The 17,263-nt window shown below is 44.1% G+C and overlaps 1 protein-coding gene across 1 annotated transcript in view; it reads right to left on the bottom strand.

Moving 5' to 3' along the window:
- TGFBI (transforming growth factor beta induced) overlaps window positions 1-12,205 on the bottom strand; it is a 35,806-nt gene extending 23,601 nt beyond the window's left edge. The window contains exons 1-2 of the mRNA XM_005310370.5: window positions 11,921-12,205; window positions 6,172-6,270 (exon numbers count right to left, since the gene is read on the bottom strand). Of these exons, the coding sequence (XP_005310427.1) occupies window positions 6,172-6,270; window positions 11,921-12,042 (221 nt within the window). The 5' untranslated portion in view covers window positions 12,043-12,205. The remainder of the gene's footprint in view (window positions 1-6,171; window positions 6,271-11,920) is intronic.
- Between the last annotated feature and the right edge of the window lie 5,058 nt (window positions 12,206-17,263).

The following is a 17,263-nucleotide window of genomic DNA, read 5'->3' as shown; positions in this document are numbered from 1 at the left end:
ACCTTCTTAGATGCTTCAATCAGTACAGAAGGTGGGCTGTTCAAAGCTGTAGGATGTAGCACTTCTTCTCCAGAACCTCCCCTAACTTCCTGTTGGATTGTCCCCAGAAGCTAACATGTTGATTTTCATCCGTAAAAGCCCTAAATGGTTTAAATCCTGGCTATCTGAGAGGCTGCCTCTAGACCAGTGCTTCTCAAAGCCAGTCCGCCACTTGTTCAGGGAAAGCCCCTAGCGATCCGGGCCGGTTGTTTACCTGCCACGTCCACAGGTTCAGCCGATCGCGGCTCCCACTGGCCGCAGTTCGCAGCTCCCTCGGCCCGCGCCGCTTCCCACAGCCCCCATTGGCCTGGAGCGGCGAACTGCGGCCAGTGGGCACCGTGATTGGCCAAACCTGCGGACGCCGCAGGTAAACAAACCGGCCCGGACCACCAGGGGCTTTCCCTGAACAAGTGGCAGACCGACTTTGAGAATCACTGCTCTAGACCATATGGGGAGGCCAGCTGGGGTAGATTATCATTGTACCAGTTGAGATCAACTAGTGGGCCCTGGCTTTAAACATCTAGGCTGCAAGCGTAACGCTGACCGACCCAGGTTGTCAGCAGGCGGGATCGAACCGGGGACCTCTGAAGCTTAGTGCATGAGCCTCTACCGCATGAGTTAAAAGCCAACTGGCTGTTAGCGAAGGCTGTAGAGCAGACTCATTAATCTCTCTCGCTAAGTGGTCTCGGTGCCACTAAATGGGACAGAACACCACACCCAGGAGGTGCGTGGGTTACACAAGCAAGAAAGGTATTATTAGGAGAAAGACTGGCTGTGAAATTGGCTCTCTCTGTCCATCAGAGCCAGATTCTGTGCTTCAGGGCATGGATTAAGACTCACCTGCCTCCTCCAGCTTTTGCCTTTGGGGTGAGGAGTGGAGATGGCAGGGAGGGCGTGGAGCTGTTCAGGGCGGGGAGTCCGCTTGTTAATGAGATCTTCAGTCTAAATTTTTGTGCCTCTGCTTGGAGCTTGCCACATAAGCACATTTTAAAAGGCAGTACAGAACTGTGGGCTCAATCCAGCCCTGGAGTAACACTACTGATCTGGGTGGAGTTACCCCAGGGATGAATTAGACCCAGTGATCTTTGGTCTTTTGTGGCTGGACCTGAAAATAACCTAACACCCTCCTGGGCTGTTCACAAAAAAAAAAAAAAAAAAAAAAATCATGCTCTGTCTACGCACAACACTGATGAGTGCTCAGAGGGTAAGGGCTTCCCAAAACCTCCCTGCTGCTCAGCACAATGAGGTCATTTGCTTCCACCTGGGCTCAGTTGCATTTTCAAATCAAATGCCTGGGCAATCTCCCAGCTAGGACCTGCTAACTCACTTAAGTCAGCCATGTTCTCCCACAGTCAGTTGTGACCCAGGTAGAGCAAATACTTGATGAAACTACTCCTAATCAGGGATAGGGTTTTAACCCATTCAGTGTCATACACTGGATGGGATCTGCATCACTCCTAACCCCGCCAGAGGTCTATCATGGAGTAAAAGGTCACACTGGCATGATGCCACTGCGAATGAAACTACAGTATGTCAGGCAGCCAAGGAAGAAGACTGCAGTATATCACAGTACGCAACAAAAGGAGAGACATTGGCTCAGAGTGAAAAAAGTGCCCATGCTAATCGATGCAACGGTTGTTGGTAGCTGTACTGTTAATGTCAAGGCAGATGAAACTGCAGAAAGTTGTGTGACAAGGGGTTTTAGCGATATTTCTAGCAAATGGAAGGTTCCAAATACAGGACCAAATTCTGCCCTCTGTTATATTCTTGCAACCCCCCCGATCCAAGCCCACATGTACCGGTTAGGCAGAATTTTGCCCATAATGTACATAGTCCTATATGAGCCTGTATGAGTATTTATAGTCAGTGTAAGCATTCAGTTAAGTTTTGTTCTTATATGGCTACACGTTACATAGTTTACAACAAAAATCATGAAATACACTTCACAACTTACAGAACAAGCCGGTGGTATGCTACTTGACAGCACTTGAATTTGCCAAATTCAGTACAGGTTTATGATGTCTGATCATTGGTTACAGATCATTACATCTCAGCAAGGCTGGTGCCAGCTATGAAGGTTAAATAAGCAACCCCGTCAGAATGCTCTCCTACAAAGAGCATTTGTCATACGTTCTGTAATGCCTTCTGACCACAATTTCCTGCCCTCTCAGTCAAGTAGTTTCAAGTAAAATCTTTATAGTTATTAAATCAGATTTTAGTTTCAAAAGGCTCTGCTGTAAAATTCAATATGCAGTAAAACTTACACGGAGCTTCCCCATTTTTATTAGTCATTGTTTCACACTGTTGTGATCTTAGGGTCCAAAATGAAAATTTAAGTGCATTTTTCAAGGTAATAAAAATAAGCTCAAGCATACATTACCAAATAAAGATCCATTTATAATAATTTTCTGTAATTAAACTCATATGTTTTGTTTTATAACGAGAACCAGAGACTTGTTCTTTTCCTGAACTGGAGAAATCACGTCAGCCAAAAGAAGAATGTTAAATCAGCATGGGAACGAGGGAAAGCGTTAAGGGGCAGCTTCATACAATCAATGATTTTTGAAGGATTTAAAAAGCAAAGTTATCCAGACTCTTTGTTCTCAACAGAAAAGTGAGGCGTTTAATTATGTTCATGATTCAAAAAGCATAAGGCTCTAATAGTGCTGCCATTGGATTTAGGAAAATATAAATAGAGATCGATAAATAAAATACCCCTTTGCCTTTGGATTAACTACATAACCAAAAGTAGAAAATTGCTTAATTGCTAAACACAAAGACTTTGCTCATTAAGTCAAAGTAATATCAGACATCTTGCCCAGTGTCTCATCCCACATCATTTCATTTCTTCCAAACACCACAATTCAATTCTTTAGCAAAGAGCAGAACACCAAAGAAGCAGACAAGACAGTTGGAGTCACATTTGATACATCTGTTGAAATGTCCATTATTAATCAGATACAGTGTATTGCATATATGCTCAAGTATTTTACAGCAATGGTCCAAAACTATATGAATTAAGGATGAAAGCCTGCAAAAACTTACTCCCAGGCAGGTGCTTACTACCATAAGGAGTCTGTTGATATCTATACGACAACCCACAGTAGCATTTGCATGAGTGGACCCTAACATACTACTACTGCTGTGTTTTAAACCATTCAGGTAGAATAATGTGATTTCTAAAATGAAGGAGGGGCAACATACATATATCAAAAAGTTTTTAGGCCAGATTTTTTAAAACCTGGATTCCCCTTTTGTGCCTGCAATTATGTACAGGAATAACGTAGATTGTTCAGGGATGTAACTACTCCACCAGATCATGTGTAAATGCTAAGTCTACCCACTGGGAATTGCAGCTTCAAAAATACATACAGGTTGTAAATGTAAGAAAGGAAGCTTGGCCAGAAAAACAAGCCACTCATCTCCTAATGCCCGAGATCACAGACAAGTTACATAGAAATCAAAGATAACTTAAGAGCAGAGTAATTAGTTTAATAAGAGCCATTTAATATGGCCTTAAAATATGCACAGCATTTTTCCTGTCCAGTTGCTGTAGCATTTTGTGTGTGTGTGTGTGTGTGTGTGTGTGTGTGTGTGTGTGTGTGTGTGTGTGTGTGTGTGTGTGTGTGTGTGTCTTGCAATGACTGAACTGTCAGGGTAATCCTTTGGAGAAGGATTTTGCCACTCTGAAAGAGAGCCAGGCTTAACTCTTTCAGCAGGCCCACTGAAATCAGTGGAACAGCTCATGAATTCAGGTATTACTGAATGCAAGCAAGAGTGGCAGAATCAGGTCCTGTTATTGCATTCCACATGACCTAAGCAAGTGAACCTGCTGATCCTACTGGGAGTGGAAGTTACTATTGCTTCAGGGCTGTAACAGCTTGTCTACCCGTCTCATTCTGTCGACAATCTCCTCTCCGATCCACATGGAGGATCTTGACTCTGCTTTCTCTGGGAAACATCGTCTTCCACTGACAGCCCTCGTAAGTACATGCTTGGCAAGATGGGTACAGGGATCTTTTTTCAATGTTTGGTAAAAATCCAAGCACCTAATGCGATTTGCCTACAGCATGAAGCCTACTTCCCTGATACACTCCCCGCTGGCTCCAGTACTGCAGCTCTAATCAGAGACGTTTGCTGGAGACACTTCCCTATGGAGCTCACATCTACTATGCGGAAAAAAAGGGAGGGGAAATCAAAATAACTATTTCCTTTTAAATGTATAATTCTATATCTCCAAATCATAGGCCAGATCAGACTTGCCCCCCCTGCCCTCCAGCCCATGCATCAAAGGGTCTCAGCCACTTCTGTAAAGCTGGTGGAACACTCTCCATTCATCCCGCATCCACAGCAAGGGTGGGAAGAAGGGAGGGGATGGGATGGGTCAGTGGAGGAGTGAGCAAGCTGGGAATGGGCTCTTAGCCTCCCATGGACTAATATAGTCTTTCTTCAGTTTTAATGAGTTACAGCACCTCCATGTAAAGACTAAGGAATCCACTCCTTTAGATGAATCAAATGGAAATATGCTGAAAGCCCAGAAACTGTGTTAAGTGGCAATTTCTGGTTTTCCTGCCTTTTAACTATACAATTAACACAGAGAACCGAACTGAGGCTATCTACTGTTAAGCCAATCTACTGTTTTCTTTAGAAGCCAACTTAAACTCCAGTTTGTCCATTCCGGTAGACACTGTGAAAGATCTCTCCGTTTGCTGTTTAGCAAAGAAAGTTTATTTCATTTGAACTCGAGACGGTTAAGACACCCCAAAGACTTGGTTTCATACTGGACTGGGCAGTAAAATACTTTCCTAACTGTTCTCACAAACATCTGGGTGATTTGATGTCAGTTCTCTTGATTAAATGATTTTCTACATGAGCTCAGTCAAGTAGAAATTGCTAATCCTTTCATTTCAACTCTTATTTTTTTTAAATTTGCATGGAAACCTTTGTTTAACATTGGTGCTAGAAAACACAGAACTAGCTTACATAAAACCCTCCAACTGGCATCTGTCTCTCAGAAGCTTGTGAAGCTACCTCAGACCCAAATTATGATTTTTTGGGGCTTGCGTGACCTTGCAAAGGCTTGTGTCTCTTGGAAGAGACAGACGGACTTCATCTCAAGTCCAGCACAAGCATGGCATACACATTATTAATTATGTGACGACTGCACCTTTCAAAAGGAAGTGCGGAGGCTGGTTCCATAGATTACTTTATGCAACAGCTACTTGAAGATTAATATTTGCAGGTTTGGGCACAGAACTGATCTGAAAGCCTAATTAGTTTTCTGATGACTCTTTCAGGAAAAAATATTGTCTTAATCTGACCCTCTCACTTTGTTTTTTCTCCTTCACCCAAAAATCCACATATGACCATACATTTTATATTGTTCCCAATATCCATCAGCTCTGAGCTGCTTCTTTGTAGAGAAGCAGTATGGGGTCTAGATATGGGAGATGAACAGTTAGGTACCAGATAACACCTGTACATACTTCATTACAGCACTGAGAGCTCTGTAAGTGCAGAAAAATACCCCCCATTTATAATGAATAATTTGGATTTATGCAGCCCTTTCCATCCGTAACATACCAAAGTGCTTGAGGATCATCATCAAAGTTTTACAGATGGGCAATCATGAGACAGAAAGATTTATTTGGGAATGGATGCTGAAGACTCAACGTATAATGCATAAGAAATAAGAAGGTTCCCCATGTTTTTATTTACCAAGAGTGAAATTAACACATCACTGCCAAGGATATGACACTACTGAAATCCCATTTAAGGCCTCAGCACAAGTGGCCCTTACCTGTCCAATGATTTCTCAACTTTTGGGAGGCTAGCAGGGGTTTGTGTCTGACCGTTCATTCCAATTAGCACATAAGATGTCTGATAAATATGAGAGCCTTTCCTCAAAATGCACTGTTTAAAAATCAATTAGAATGCGGATAACAGCATTTAATTAAACTGATCTGAAGTACATATAAACAAGAAGCCCTGCATTGTAATCACATGTCCAGCGTGTTTACTAACAGCGGTTTCTTTTTCATAAAAACACTTTGTTTTGAGCCAAAAAAGCCTAATGTGTGTATCCATACTGAAGCTTTTTAGTGAGATTTCTAGATACTCTCAAGTACTTACGTTGATTTTCCACAGACTTTTCTCTGGTACCACTGTTTGCAGTTTGTGTAGTATTTCCTGTTTGTTCCAAGAAGCTTCTGTACAGCACACACATTGGGGCTATAGATAAAGAAAGACAGAAAAGATACTGTAAGTTTCTCCCTCATTCAGACATAGAACATTAAGAGATACCCCATTGACAGTAGGTCTGAAAGCAGCACTTCAATTTTTATGAAGGAGGAATATTTTATACCTGCAATTTACCTTTCTAAGAAATCAGAATCCATAATGACTACTATAAATTAAACTGAGAAAGCGCTCTCCCTTCATCAAGCCAGGATTTTTCTTTCCTGAATGCAAAAACCTGACCTTTTCCAGCCCCTCAACAATAAAAAATTACAGCTAAAATTACAGTTTCATAGATTCTAGGACTGGAAGGGACCTTGAGAGGTCATCGAGTCCAGTCCCCTGCCCGCATGGCAGGACAAAATACTGTCTAGACCATCCCTGATAGACATTTATCTAACCTACTCTTAGTTGCATCAGGGGTTCCACTATGGACACCAACTCACAAAGGAAAATAAGCTCCGGATAAAGACTTGATAGAGTAGATAACAGGGTGAAGATATTTAAATAAAGGGAACAAAAGAAATAACTATTTTTTTAATTAAAAATATCAGGATCCTTAGCTGAAGATTAAACTAGAACTATTTTGTACATGAAATTAGAATTGTTGTGTTACTAATAGTTAACGCGTGCTACTGTTTCACCACAGTAAGTTTTTCATAGATTAAATGATGGATTAATATGAGCACGTTGATCGTATCCATCAGTTATCCTGCAAGGGGCCGAGCACTCCGGACGCAATCCTGCAAATCAGTTAAGCAGACTGTCCCACGGAAGTCAATGGATCAGGGCCAAAGTGCTCAGCATCTGACAGGATGAATAGGGTCCATATATAGGTCTGTACACTAAGCTATTCTGATTTCAGGAGTAGCAGGATATGGACAAAAGGATGGTAAATGCTGGCAGTACAGTTTGTTGCCTTTAGGGATGGGATGTCTCCCACACAAACTACTGCCCCGGGGTCCTGATCCCTAGACGTGGTGAACACCCACAACTCAGAGCTAAGTTATCAGGATCTGTGGATCTCAGCACCACGTAGGGTCAAGCTCTGAATGTAGCTTGGCTCCAATACATTGTTTGCTTTCCTCAATCAGTTCCCAACAATTCCAGCAGTGGGTTACTACCGGCCTACTCCTGCGGAGCACCGACTGCCAGCACTTTTCCCAAGAGGTGCTCTGCACGTTACAGGAATCAGCTGAGCTGTAATTCACTGAGCCAGAAACCTGGGGGAGGGGAGAGAAACAAATCACAGTGGTCTCCTGTTACTTACACTTACTCAGGCAAAATATACTACTACAGTCTGTTTGCACATATGTTCTGAGGTATTACGAACAATGCTTCCTTGTCCAAATAAACACAGGAGATTTTGTGGTGTAGTCTAGATTCACCCTCACCCACCTGTGTGCTTCACGTTCTCACTATTGCACAAAAGCTCAGTTCTCCAATGGTTAGTCTCCCAGCCATTAGTATGAATTAGTGAGGTTCTACTATATATGTTTGCTAAATCCACTGCCAGTCTCAGTGGGAGTTTGGCTTCTCTTCAGTAAGTCTTTGTTAATCTCACTGCAGCTTTCATCTATAGAGACAGAGCCCAGTCCTGCTCGGTGCCGGGCACTTTTGCCACTCACTGAAGTCATTGGAAGTTGAGGGCTCTCAGTGCTTCACAGTATTGAGCTCACACTCACAGTTTCCATAATTTCTTCCATTTCCAATAAAAACAATGCATTTCTGCTTGAAAGCATTCATTGCACTTTACGTGCAAAATGTGGCATGCAGGGGAAAAAATTAAAAACGATTAAAAATAAATCAGACTGCCGGCTCTTCAGTTGGCCTAGCCTGGCCTAGCCTCATTGACTTTAGTGCAGCTACGCCAATGGACACCAGTGGACGATCCCGCCCCAAAGGTACAACCCACAGACATTCCTGCACCTTCTGACTCAGCCTACCTTGGCTACTCTCGCACTGCGGTGAGCAAGTCTGGCTACAACCAAAGAGCTCCTAGATTTCAGTGTCCATTTGATTGGACAGTCCCGCCAGGATTCATCCTTTATGTGTGTGGCTACTGGAGAACTAGTTTTATCGTGTCTTCTGCATCCTTTGGAATGGTCTCCTACTTGTTAAGAGGCTGATGAAGAAATACTTAGTACTCCGAGTACTGTTTTCATATTAATCAATTATCTTCTTTTTAAGCTAAAATACGGAAGCAACGTGCTGCTGCTGTTCAGGTTTTGATTTATCAGTACAATGCCATGCAGGTTCAGATCAAGCCCCAGTAAAGAAAAAAAAATGCTGTGTTTTCAGTGATTCCCATAACAAAACTAGAGTAGATGCAGTGTATATTATAGTGTTCTGCCCAGTTTAGATTTAAATGAATCTGTCAGTACTCTACACGTAAGTCCCTTACTTCAGCTGTGCAACAATTTAAAGTGAAACAAGTTGATTTATATATAAATTGTTTCCTTTCGTTGATCACGTGTTGCTCGCCAGTTGGTCCTTAACTGATATCCTTAGAGTAGGAACGGTCCTTGAAAGTTTGGAAACAGCCTAGCACATAGTGGATGCTTCCAAAAATAATATGCAGCTCGATCACAATGATTTACCTACCTGCCTTCAATGGAGTAAGTCACTGCCTATTTTAGGACAGTGGAAATGCATTATTGTCACCCAATACTTTCCCCCAAGCAAATATTTCTATGTTGGTGTTACTTTACCTTCTGCGATTCTTAACTGCAGCCCCACTCACAGATCTGCCCCTGTTCACTTTTTTAAAAATGTGCATAAACTGTCACTTATTTTTATAGCTCCAGATTCTGTCTCCCTTACTCCTGTTGAGTAGTATCTTCCTATGCAATGAGTACTATTGGCTTCAATAGAACTACTCATGGAGCAAGGTGATATACATGAGTAAGGGTAACAGAATCTGGCCCTTTTAAGTTCTCTGCTAATGATACATGAATGCACTATGTCCAAGAATCCTTTGGTTGTTTCTCTATTGCTACATGTTTGACACAGCCATACGTTGGCATCCAAATACTTAGTTTGCTCTTACTTGATGCTGATAAAACTGAACTGTTTTTATAAAGCTCTGTCAATCAGAAAGGGACTAGTGGGCCAAATTCCGCTTTCAGTTATGCAGGATTTCATAGAATCATAGAATATCAGGGTTGGAAGGGACCTCAGGAGGTCATCTAGTCCAGCTGCCTGCTCCAAGCAGGACCAATCCCCAACTATTTTTTTGCCCCAGATCCCTAAATGGCCCCCTCAAGGATTGAGCACACAACCCTGGGTTTAGCAGGCCAATGCTCAAACCACTGAGTTATTCCTATCCCCACTTACATCAGGGTAACTGACAGCAGCATGTGATTCACTTCATCCATAAACGCTCGCTTCTTGTACTCCCCCAGAGATGCCAGTGCTGTTAGGAAAGCAATGGCAGAAGTGTGCCTCTACTTCTATTGATTGTACTGGCAACAACATTCTCCTCTGTCTCCAGAAATGAAGAGTCTTAGGAGAAATACATTCATTTAATGTAAGATAGGGCTGTAGTAACTTACCAATTTGCACACGTTCATCTTAAAGTTATTGGCAGAACTTAGCCATTGTTTAGTTTCAAGGCATATGTACATGGAGGGCAACATTGCATGCCAATTACTTAAGACAGGCAATAGCTTCTAGAACTCATCCATTAAGGTTCTATATCTCATTAAACACAAACTAATATACTGTTTTTACAATAGCTGATCTAGTTTCCAGATGACATGTTGATCGCAATATTTCACCATTTCTGCCTTTAAAAAGAACAAAAAACTTTTTGTGGCCTTGGCTCCAACTACCCATCTGACCTGTAGCTTCTCTTTAATCAACATCATGTTGCAATGGTGAGCCATGTGAATTTTGTACCCACTTCAAGATTCTATGAGATTCCCAGTCAGATCTCAAGAGAGGTGTGAATCAGTGTCACAAACTACAGATTTCACAGTTAGTGTTACAGCTAACAATGCATCTGTGTCAATAGAACCAGCATCCGTACCATGTGTGTTACCAATCCAGGAGAAGATGTCTACACACATTTTTAGATGTTCTTTGGGAAGTATACAATTAAAGAACTGATTACTTTTGTCAAGGATTCTTTCAAGATCTATTGAAAAGGTTTACATGAAACACGACAGTTGATTAGGGGGAAAAAAGCCCTTTAAAATCTGTCTGACATTACTTCAGAATATGTAAACATAAAATTAAACCAGAAATAGACATGGAGAATTTCAACTCTGCAGATCAACAAAATAAGGCAAATTAAAACATCATGCAAACACTCCATGTAAAATTCACTACAAACACCTTCTCTTTCTCATGCGTTGTCTAGATGCTGTAGTCCTGATTTTGCATGATGTTAGTGTGGATAACATTCTTGGTGCTCTGTAGGCACAAATATAAAAGATTGTCCCTGCCCCAAGGAGCCAGGAGTCTAGCATCAGAACTGTGCCAAAGTCCTTATAGACAAAACCGGACGATAAAGTCCCAGCCACGAAGGGCCACTCTAAACAGAAATTAATTTTATGAGTGATACATAAATAGAACAATGTAAACTGGTCTAAAATGGCCCGTGCAATACCAAGGCACCAAAGGAAAAAATAAGTCATGCATAAAATCTGTTGTTGTTATTTTGTGACACAATCTCACTACTGTTTAGATTTCAATATACAGTATCATATTATTAGTTTTGCAAACATTTGTTCAGTAGAACAGCATCCATGTAACTTTACTTGTATCTAAGTACCTTTCCTCTTAGCAGCTCAGGATGCCTTGCAACCATTAATAAAGCTACTGAAACCCCTCTGAGATACATTAGGTGGAAAATAGAGACGGCTTACAAACTTTGGAATTTTCTGATTTCCCATTGAAATGTCATTATGGTCAATATTTTTCAACAAATTCTTTCCTACTTTGGGGGCACAGAAAGATTAAACTTGTCCATAGGTGACAACAGTACATCCTGCAGTATTTAAGTGGTTAACGCTACTGGAGAGAAGCTGAATTTTGGCGTCTCTACCATTATTCCAGGTTGTCGCTGATGTGTTCATCCTACCACACTCTAAGTTTCAAAAGGTGTGTGTACACACACACACGAAATATTATGTATGGGTGTGCATACACTCGCTTCTGAGAGTCCGGATTGATTATAGGCAGCATCTCATTCGAGTAGATTTCATTGTATATGTCTAAGTCTGATTGTACCAATACAAATGATTAAACAGACTAAGCAGCATCTACCCCAGTACCCGCAAACACAGGGGGATAAATAAGCCTTGGTCCCTTAACTGTCAAAGGCGGCTAGTTTCCCTTTGAGTCGAGCCGTCTTGCGGCTAGTCCGGTCTCTCGTGCCTTACAGCAGGGACCGAGGCAGCTATCTGCACCTGGGACGGAGGCTGGCCGGTGCAGGAATGAATCACTGAGCACTAGCCTCCAGCCCACCCATCTCCCGGCGGGCAGAGGCTGGCGCCCGGGGAGTCTCCAGTCCCCCCGCTCGGGGCCGGCAGAGGTCTGCGGCCAGGCGCTGCGGAGCGAAGTGCGGAGCCCCCGCAGCCCGGGCTGCAGACGCGCGTCCCCCGGCCCGGCTCCAGCGGAGCGCTGGGTCCCGCCTTACCCGTGCTGCCGGCCGCGCAGCCGGCTGTGGTGCAGGACCTGCTGGTAGGGGCTCCTGGCTGCCCCGGACAGAGTCACCCCCAGCGCCCAGGCCAGCGCCAGCAGCAGCACGCCGCGCTCCATGGCGCGCCGCGGGGACAGGACTGAGCCGGCGGGGAAGTGAGAGCCCGGCGGGGCGGCCAGCCGCGGTTAAATACGAGCCAGAGGGACGGAGCGGGGCCGGGCAGGGGGCGGGGCCGGGTCAGGCACTGGGATCGCGCTGCCCCTGCTGCCCCCGGGCCGGGGAGCGCAGCTCCCACCCCCGCTGCGGCCAGAGGGACCGTGTGTGGGGGGAGCTACTCTGGGAGAGCCCCGGGCAGGGGGAGCAGGCTGCGGCTTTGGCCGCCCCCTCCGCCTCTGGCAGCCGATTGAAACCGGAGCGGGAGCGTTCACACAGCATCGAATGAGGAGGGAGTCCTGCTCCCCCAAGCCAGGGGAGAGGGGGGAACGCTAATCTATCCCCCCCCACACACACACACTCTCCTTCCCTTCAGCCCCTGCCCTGTTCTCTCCCTCTTGATCGGCTCCTGCAGCCCACGTTCCCCCAAGCTACTCTTCCATCCCCCTCAAGCTTGTTCCCCTTTCTATCGCTGCCACCCAGCCTCTCCCGCCCTTGTGCTGCTGCAGGGGAGCAAGGGAGGGGGCAGAGAAAATGGGGGGAATAGGGGAGCAGGTCGGGGGTAGGGTTGGGGACAGGATTGTAGATCCCGAGCAATATAAACATGTCACCAGGCTTTAGCATCCTGAGCTGGCTTGGCAATAAAGGGAGAGAAAGAACTGAAGTGATAGGAGAGCCAAAAAACACACATGCTGATTATTTCCTCCTGTGATTAGCTGTCACTGACAGGGATGTCAGGGTGTCTTCAGTGCCGATTACAGAGTGCCAGGTTGAGCATGAATCTGTGGAACAGACGATAAAGGGCCTCAATTTCCAGTGACTTTCAGGTCAGATTGGCGTATGGATTTTTTTCCCCTTAAATATATTTCCTTCCAGGTTTGTGTTTTTACTTATGGCAAGTGGGGTTTGAAGTCTCTCTCTGTCTGGCCCGGTCCACACTACACGGTTAGGTCGACATAAGCTGCCTGGCATCAACCTAGGTGTGGAAGTGTCTTCACTTAAATTTGGCTCCTGCCTCCCTATACCGATTTAGTAACATCGCCTCCCCGGGCACGTAGAGTCGTGGTCAATGTAATTAGGTCAACACAGCATCAGCGTAGCTTGGTCGACTGTAACTGGCTTCCGGGAGCTGTCCCACCATGCCCCACGCTGACTAGCCAACTGATACATGCGCTGCTAGGGAGGATGTGCACCGCTGACACAAAGACCCCAGTGTGCGCGCACACAAGCGCTTTAATAACTCCAGTGGCTGGATGCCAACCTAAGTTAGGTTGTAAGGGGGATAACTCAGTGGTTTGAGCATTGGCCTGCTAAATCTAGGGTTGTAAATTCAATCCTTGAAGGGGCCATTTAGGGATCTGGGGCAAAAAAAAGTTGGGGATTGGTCCTGCTTTGAGCAGGGGGTTGGACTAGATGAGGTCCCTTCCAACCCTATGATTCTATGACATAATTGTATAGTGTAGACATGGCCTCTCACTTTCTGATTACTAACTCGTACCTGTGCAAAGCTGGCATAGCAGCCCCTTGCGGCTCACCATACATAAAAGGCATGTTCGGATCAGTGTAGAGCCGCTCCTGTGACAGTCCACTCCTGGGCCCTCAGCACAAAGGAATGACCAGCACTTCCCCTGCCCAGTGAGCTCCAGCTGCCAGAACCACCCTGGGGGGTTATTTTTGAATTACCATCATTCTGTCTTGCACTCCTTTTACCCTTTGCTTTTAGGCATGCAGATAGATGTTAAGGTTGAATGGAAATACATTCCCAATCGACTTTCCATGCACTCATGTATGAATACTCTAGAAACAGTCATATATGAGCCTGCACTCATACAAACAAAGGCTTTCATACACAATTTTAGACTAATCAATGGCCAGTAACGGCAGCTGCTTAAACAGAAGAGAGGAATCTAATGCATCTTAAGAGGTATCACCAAGCCAAACAGAAGAAGCCTTTAGCAATAATAAAGACATTATTTGGAGAGCTTTTTCTGTGGTAAACAAATCTGAAGGCTGGAAGGACTGAACTGTTTAGATCATAAATATTGTTGACATTTTTGTGTGAGCTGCGTAGGAAGAGCAGGAGGTTGGTGGCCACTTCTGGAGAGTTTCTGAAAAACAATTCCACCCGATTTCTGGAGAAATAGACATGGAAAACACTTAATTAGGATCAACAGCCTAGAATTAACAAGTCATACATGGTTGGCCATAATTATTGTCCAGTAATCCGGTAATTATAAAGTATATACAGTCAATATAGCCACATTCATTTCCAGAAAGTATTTAATCTCTCTTTAACTTTAATCTTTGTTGGGAGTAGTGCTGACATCAAGTGCTATGTTTTCCCAGATTACCCTCAACTTTCCCTTATACAGAGCTCATTCCAGATAGTGCCACTGAAGAATTTTTGAGGACTTTTCAGCCTCTGCTTGTTTTAAGTTCAGTGGTCTACATTCCAACAAATGAACAAATTGATGTGGAAGGCCATTAAATAGTCATTCATTTATTTTATTATTTGGACATTTGTAAGATCGTGGAAAATTCCCATCACCATCAACAGGTGACAATGGAAATTAGAAAACACCATAGTACCTTTGCAGTCTAAACAAACAAGCTAAAACCAAAAATTGAACCAGCCAAATGAAACCATAGAGCAGTGTTTCCCAAACTTGGGATGCCGCTTGTGCAGGGAAAGCCCCTGGTGGGCCGGGCCGGTTTGTTTACCTGCCCCATCTGCAGGTCCGGCCAATCGCGGCTCGCACTGGCTGTGGTTCGCTGCTCCATGCCCATGGGAGCTGTGTGAAGCAGCACGGGCCAAGGGATGTACTGGCCGCCGCTTCCCGCAGCTCGCATGGGCCCGGAGCAGCGAACCGCGGCCAGTGGGAGCTGCGATCGGCCGGACCTGCGGACGGGGCAGGTAAATAAACCGGCCCGGCCCGCCAAGGGCTTTCCCTAAACAAGCGGTGTCCCAAGTTTGGGAAACACTGCCATAGAGATTTACTTTTTAGTTGCTTGCTATTTTTGTACTGCATTTCCTAGACAGCGAGAGACAGCCGCTTCTGTAAAGCAGCACTCTGAAAATGTCCAAATTAACCAGTAGATTGATAACATAGGAATAAAGGGACTCAACCAGTGAAGCACTGGAGTTGAAGTAACTCAGCACCTGGCAGGATCAAGTCAAACTGTTAGAGAAAAAAGCAGCTGATGTAAATCAACATAACTCCATTTCACTTCAATGAAGCAGTTCTGTTTTACACAAGCTGAGATCTGGCCCCCCAGTTTCTTAATAAAACTGACAAGGTCATGTGGACCAAATCCTGCTCACTTTACTCACTTGAGACGCTCCACAGAAGACAAGCAAATGGACTTTGGGGCTAAGTTTGTCCCCTGCCAATTCCTCATCCTCTCCACACTTGTTTCTTTGTTTCGTCAATCTTTTTCAGCTTTTGTGTCTGCACATGGTCCCCTGAGAGATGGTGATCCAGGAGACCATTTCTCATATTCACCATTCCATAGGGAACTGACTGTGTAAGGCATCATGCCGGCAGAATGCATGAGCTGCAGAGAGGCGATGCCAGCCACCAGTCAAGGCTTAGTTATTTTGTTATTTCAGGAAACACAAAGCAGCTATTCAAATTCTAGTTCCTGGGCATGTTCCCTTAACAAGACAAAGTCTTGTGGGTGGCAGAAGATCACAGTGAACAGTAGGCACAACTAACTGAGCAATGTGCCGTGGGCCTCAGCCTGCAAATAGTTAGTTCCAAGTCAATGGGACAACTCACGGCTGTAGGCGTGCTAGGTACTAAGTGTTTGCTGGATTGGGCTCTAAACCACTTTACTGTTTGAACATTCATATGATGTGATATCAAGCAGGGTGAAGTGGACAAAAAGGGCTGGCACTCTACTTTCTAGTGCACCCACCATACACATATCTACTCCCCTACTCATTTGACGGGTGTAATGAGGCCTGATCCAAAGCCCTTTAAAGTCAATGGGAAGACTCCCCATTGACTTCAGTGGGCTTTGAGACCCACATCCTCAAAGGCATTTAGGTGCCTAACTCCCATTGAAATATCTAAATATATTTGAGGATGTGGGCCACAGACATCAATAAGACCATTTGCATGAATGAAATGAACCATATTTGGCCCTCTCTTTAAAATTCTAGACCACAGATATTATTACACTGAAGAAAGTTAAGCAAAATATTCACACTGGTAATATTTATTTTCAATATTTGATATTTAATGTCTTATCCTCTCTCTGCTCCTCTCTCTCTCCTGTTTTTCTAATTAATATCCCCCTTTTTTGGCCCCCACCCCCTTTCCTTTGTGTTTCCTTTCCTTTTTATGTCTTTTTAAACTCTCCCTCTCTAAAGCATAAACATGTGTGTGCACACGTGCACACACACATACACACACACACACCCTTTGTGCCTGTTTTCCTGGCTCCATGTGTTAAAGATATTGCAGATGCCCTTCTGCAGCAAACTCTTGCCTTCACACATGCATCTGGCTATAAAAAGGAAACTGATTAGGATCACATAATCCTAGTAAATTTCCCTTTCCAGACAGCTCCCTATGATGTATCCAGAGTTTGCTGAAGGAGGAAACTAGCTAATCCTAATTTCCTTCTGCAAGCGCCTGACACACACAGCCTGCTGCAAAAGGGGAATTGACTAGATTTATGCCCCCCATGCCTTTCAGATCCATGGCTATAAAGCACCATGTAAGTATAAAGTAATATTATTACATAGAGTAATACCGAGATTAGATATCTGTTCAGTATGGATGTAGCAATATTAGCTTTCTTTACAAACTCTGAAAAGTCTGCAGAATAACGTCATTTATAAAAAACGCAACCTGTTCTTAGGAAGTATTTGAAGTATACATTTATAGTTAATGCCATTAAAAAAATGTTACAGACTAATATATAAAGTCATTCACAGTTTTGGTCAGACACGTATGTAATGGTAGAATGAAAAATGGGGAATAAAACCAAACCCAGAACACAAACCAAATTGAAGCACATTTTGTTTAGTTAATTTAATGCCAACGAAAGATGCCTGTGTAAAGCCCTGAGAAGTTAAATCCTCTAACAGAACAGGAACATCATGATCAAAGCCACTAAAGACTGCTAGCACTTCCCGGGGCCCAGCTCCACAATGGGACTGAGGTATTGTGATGCTGA

The sequence above is a fragment of the Chrysemys picta genome, chromosome 8 (genome assembly GCF_011386835.1).
Source record: "Chrysemys picta bellii isolate R12L10 chromosome 8, ASM1138683v2, whole genome shotgun sequence".
Taxonomy (NCBI): Eukaryota; Metazoa; Chordata; order Testudines; family Emydidae; genus Chrysemys; species Chrysemys picta.
Note: the sequence above shows the minus strand (reverse complement) of the source record. Positions and strands in the feature narration are given on the sequence as shown.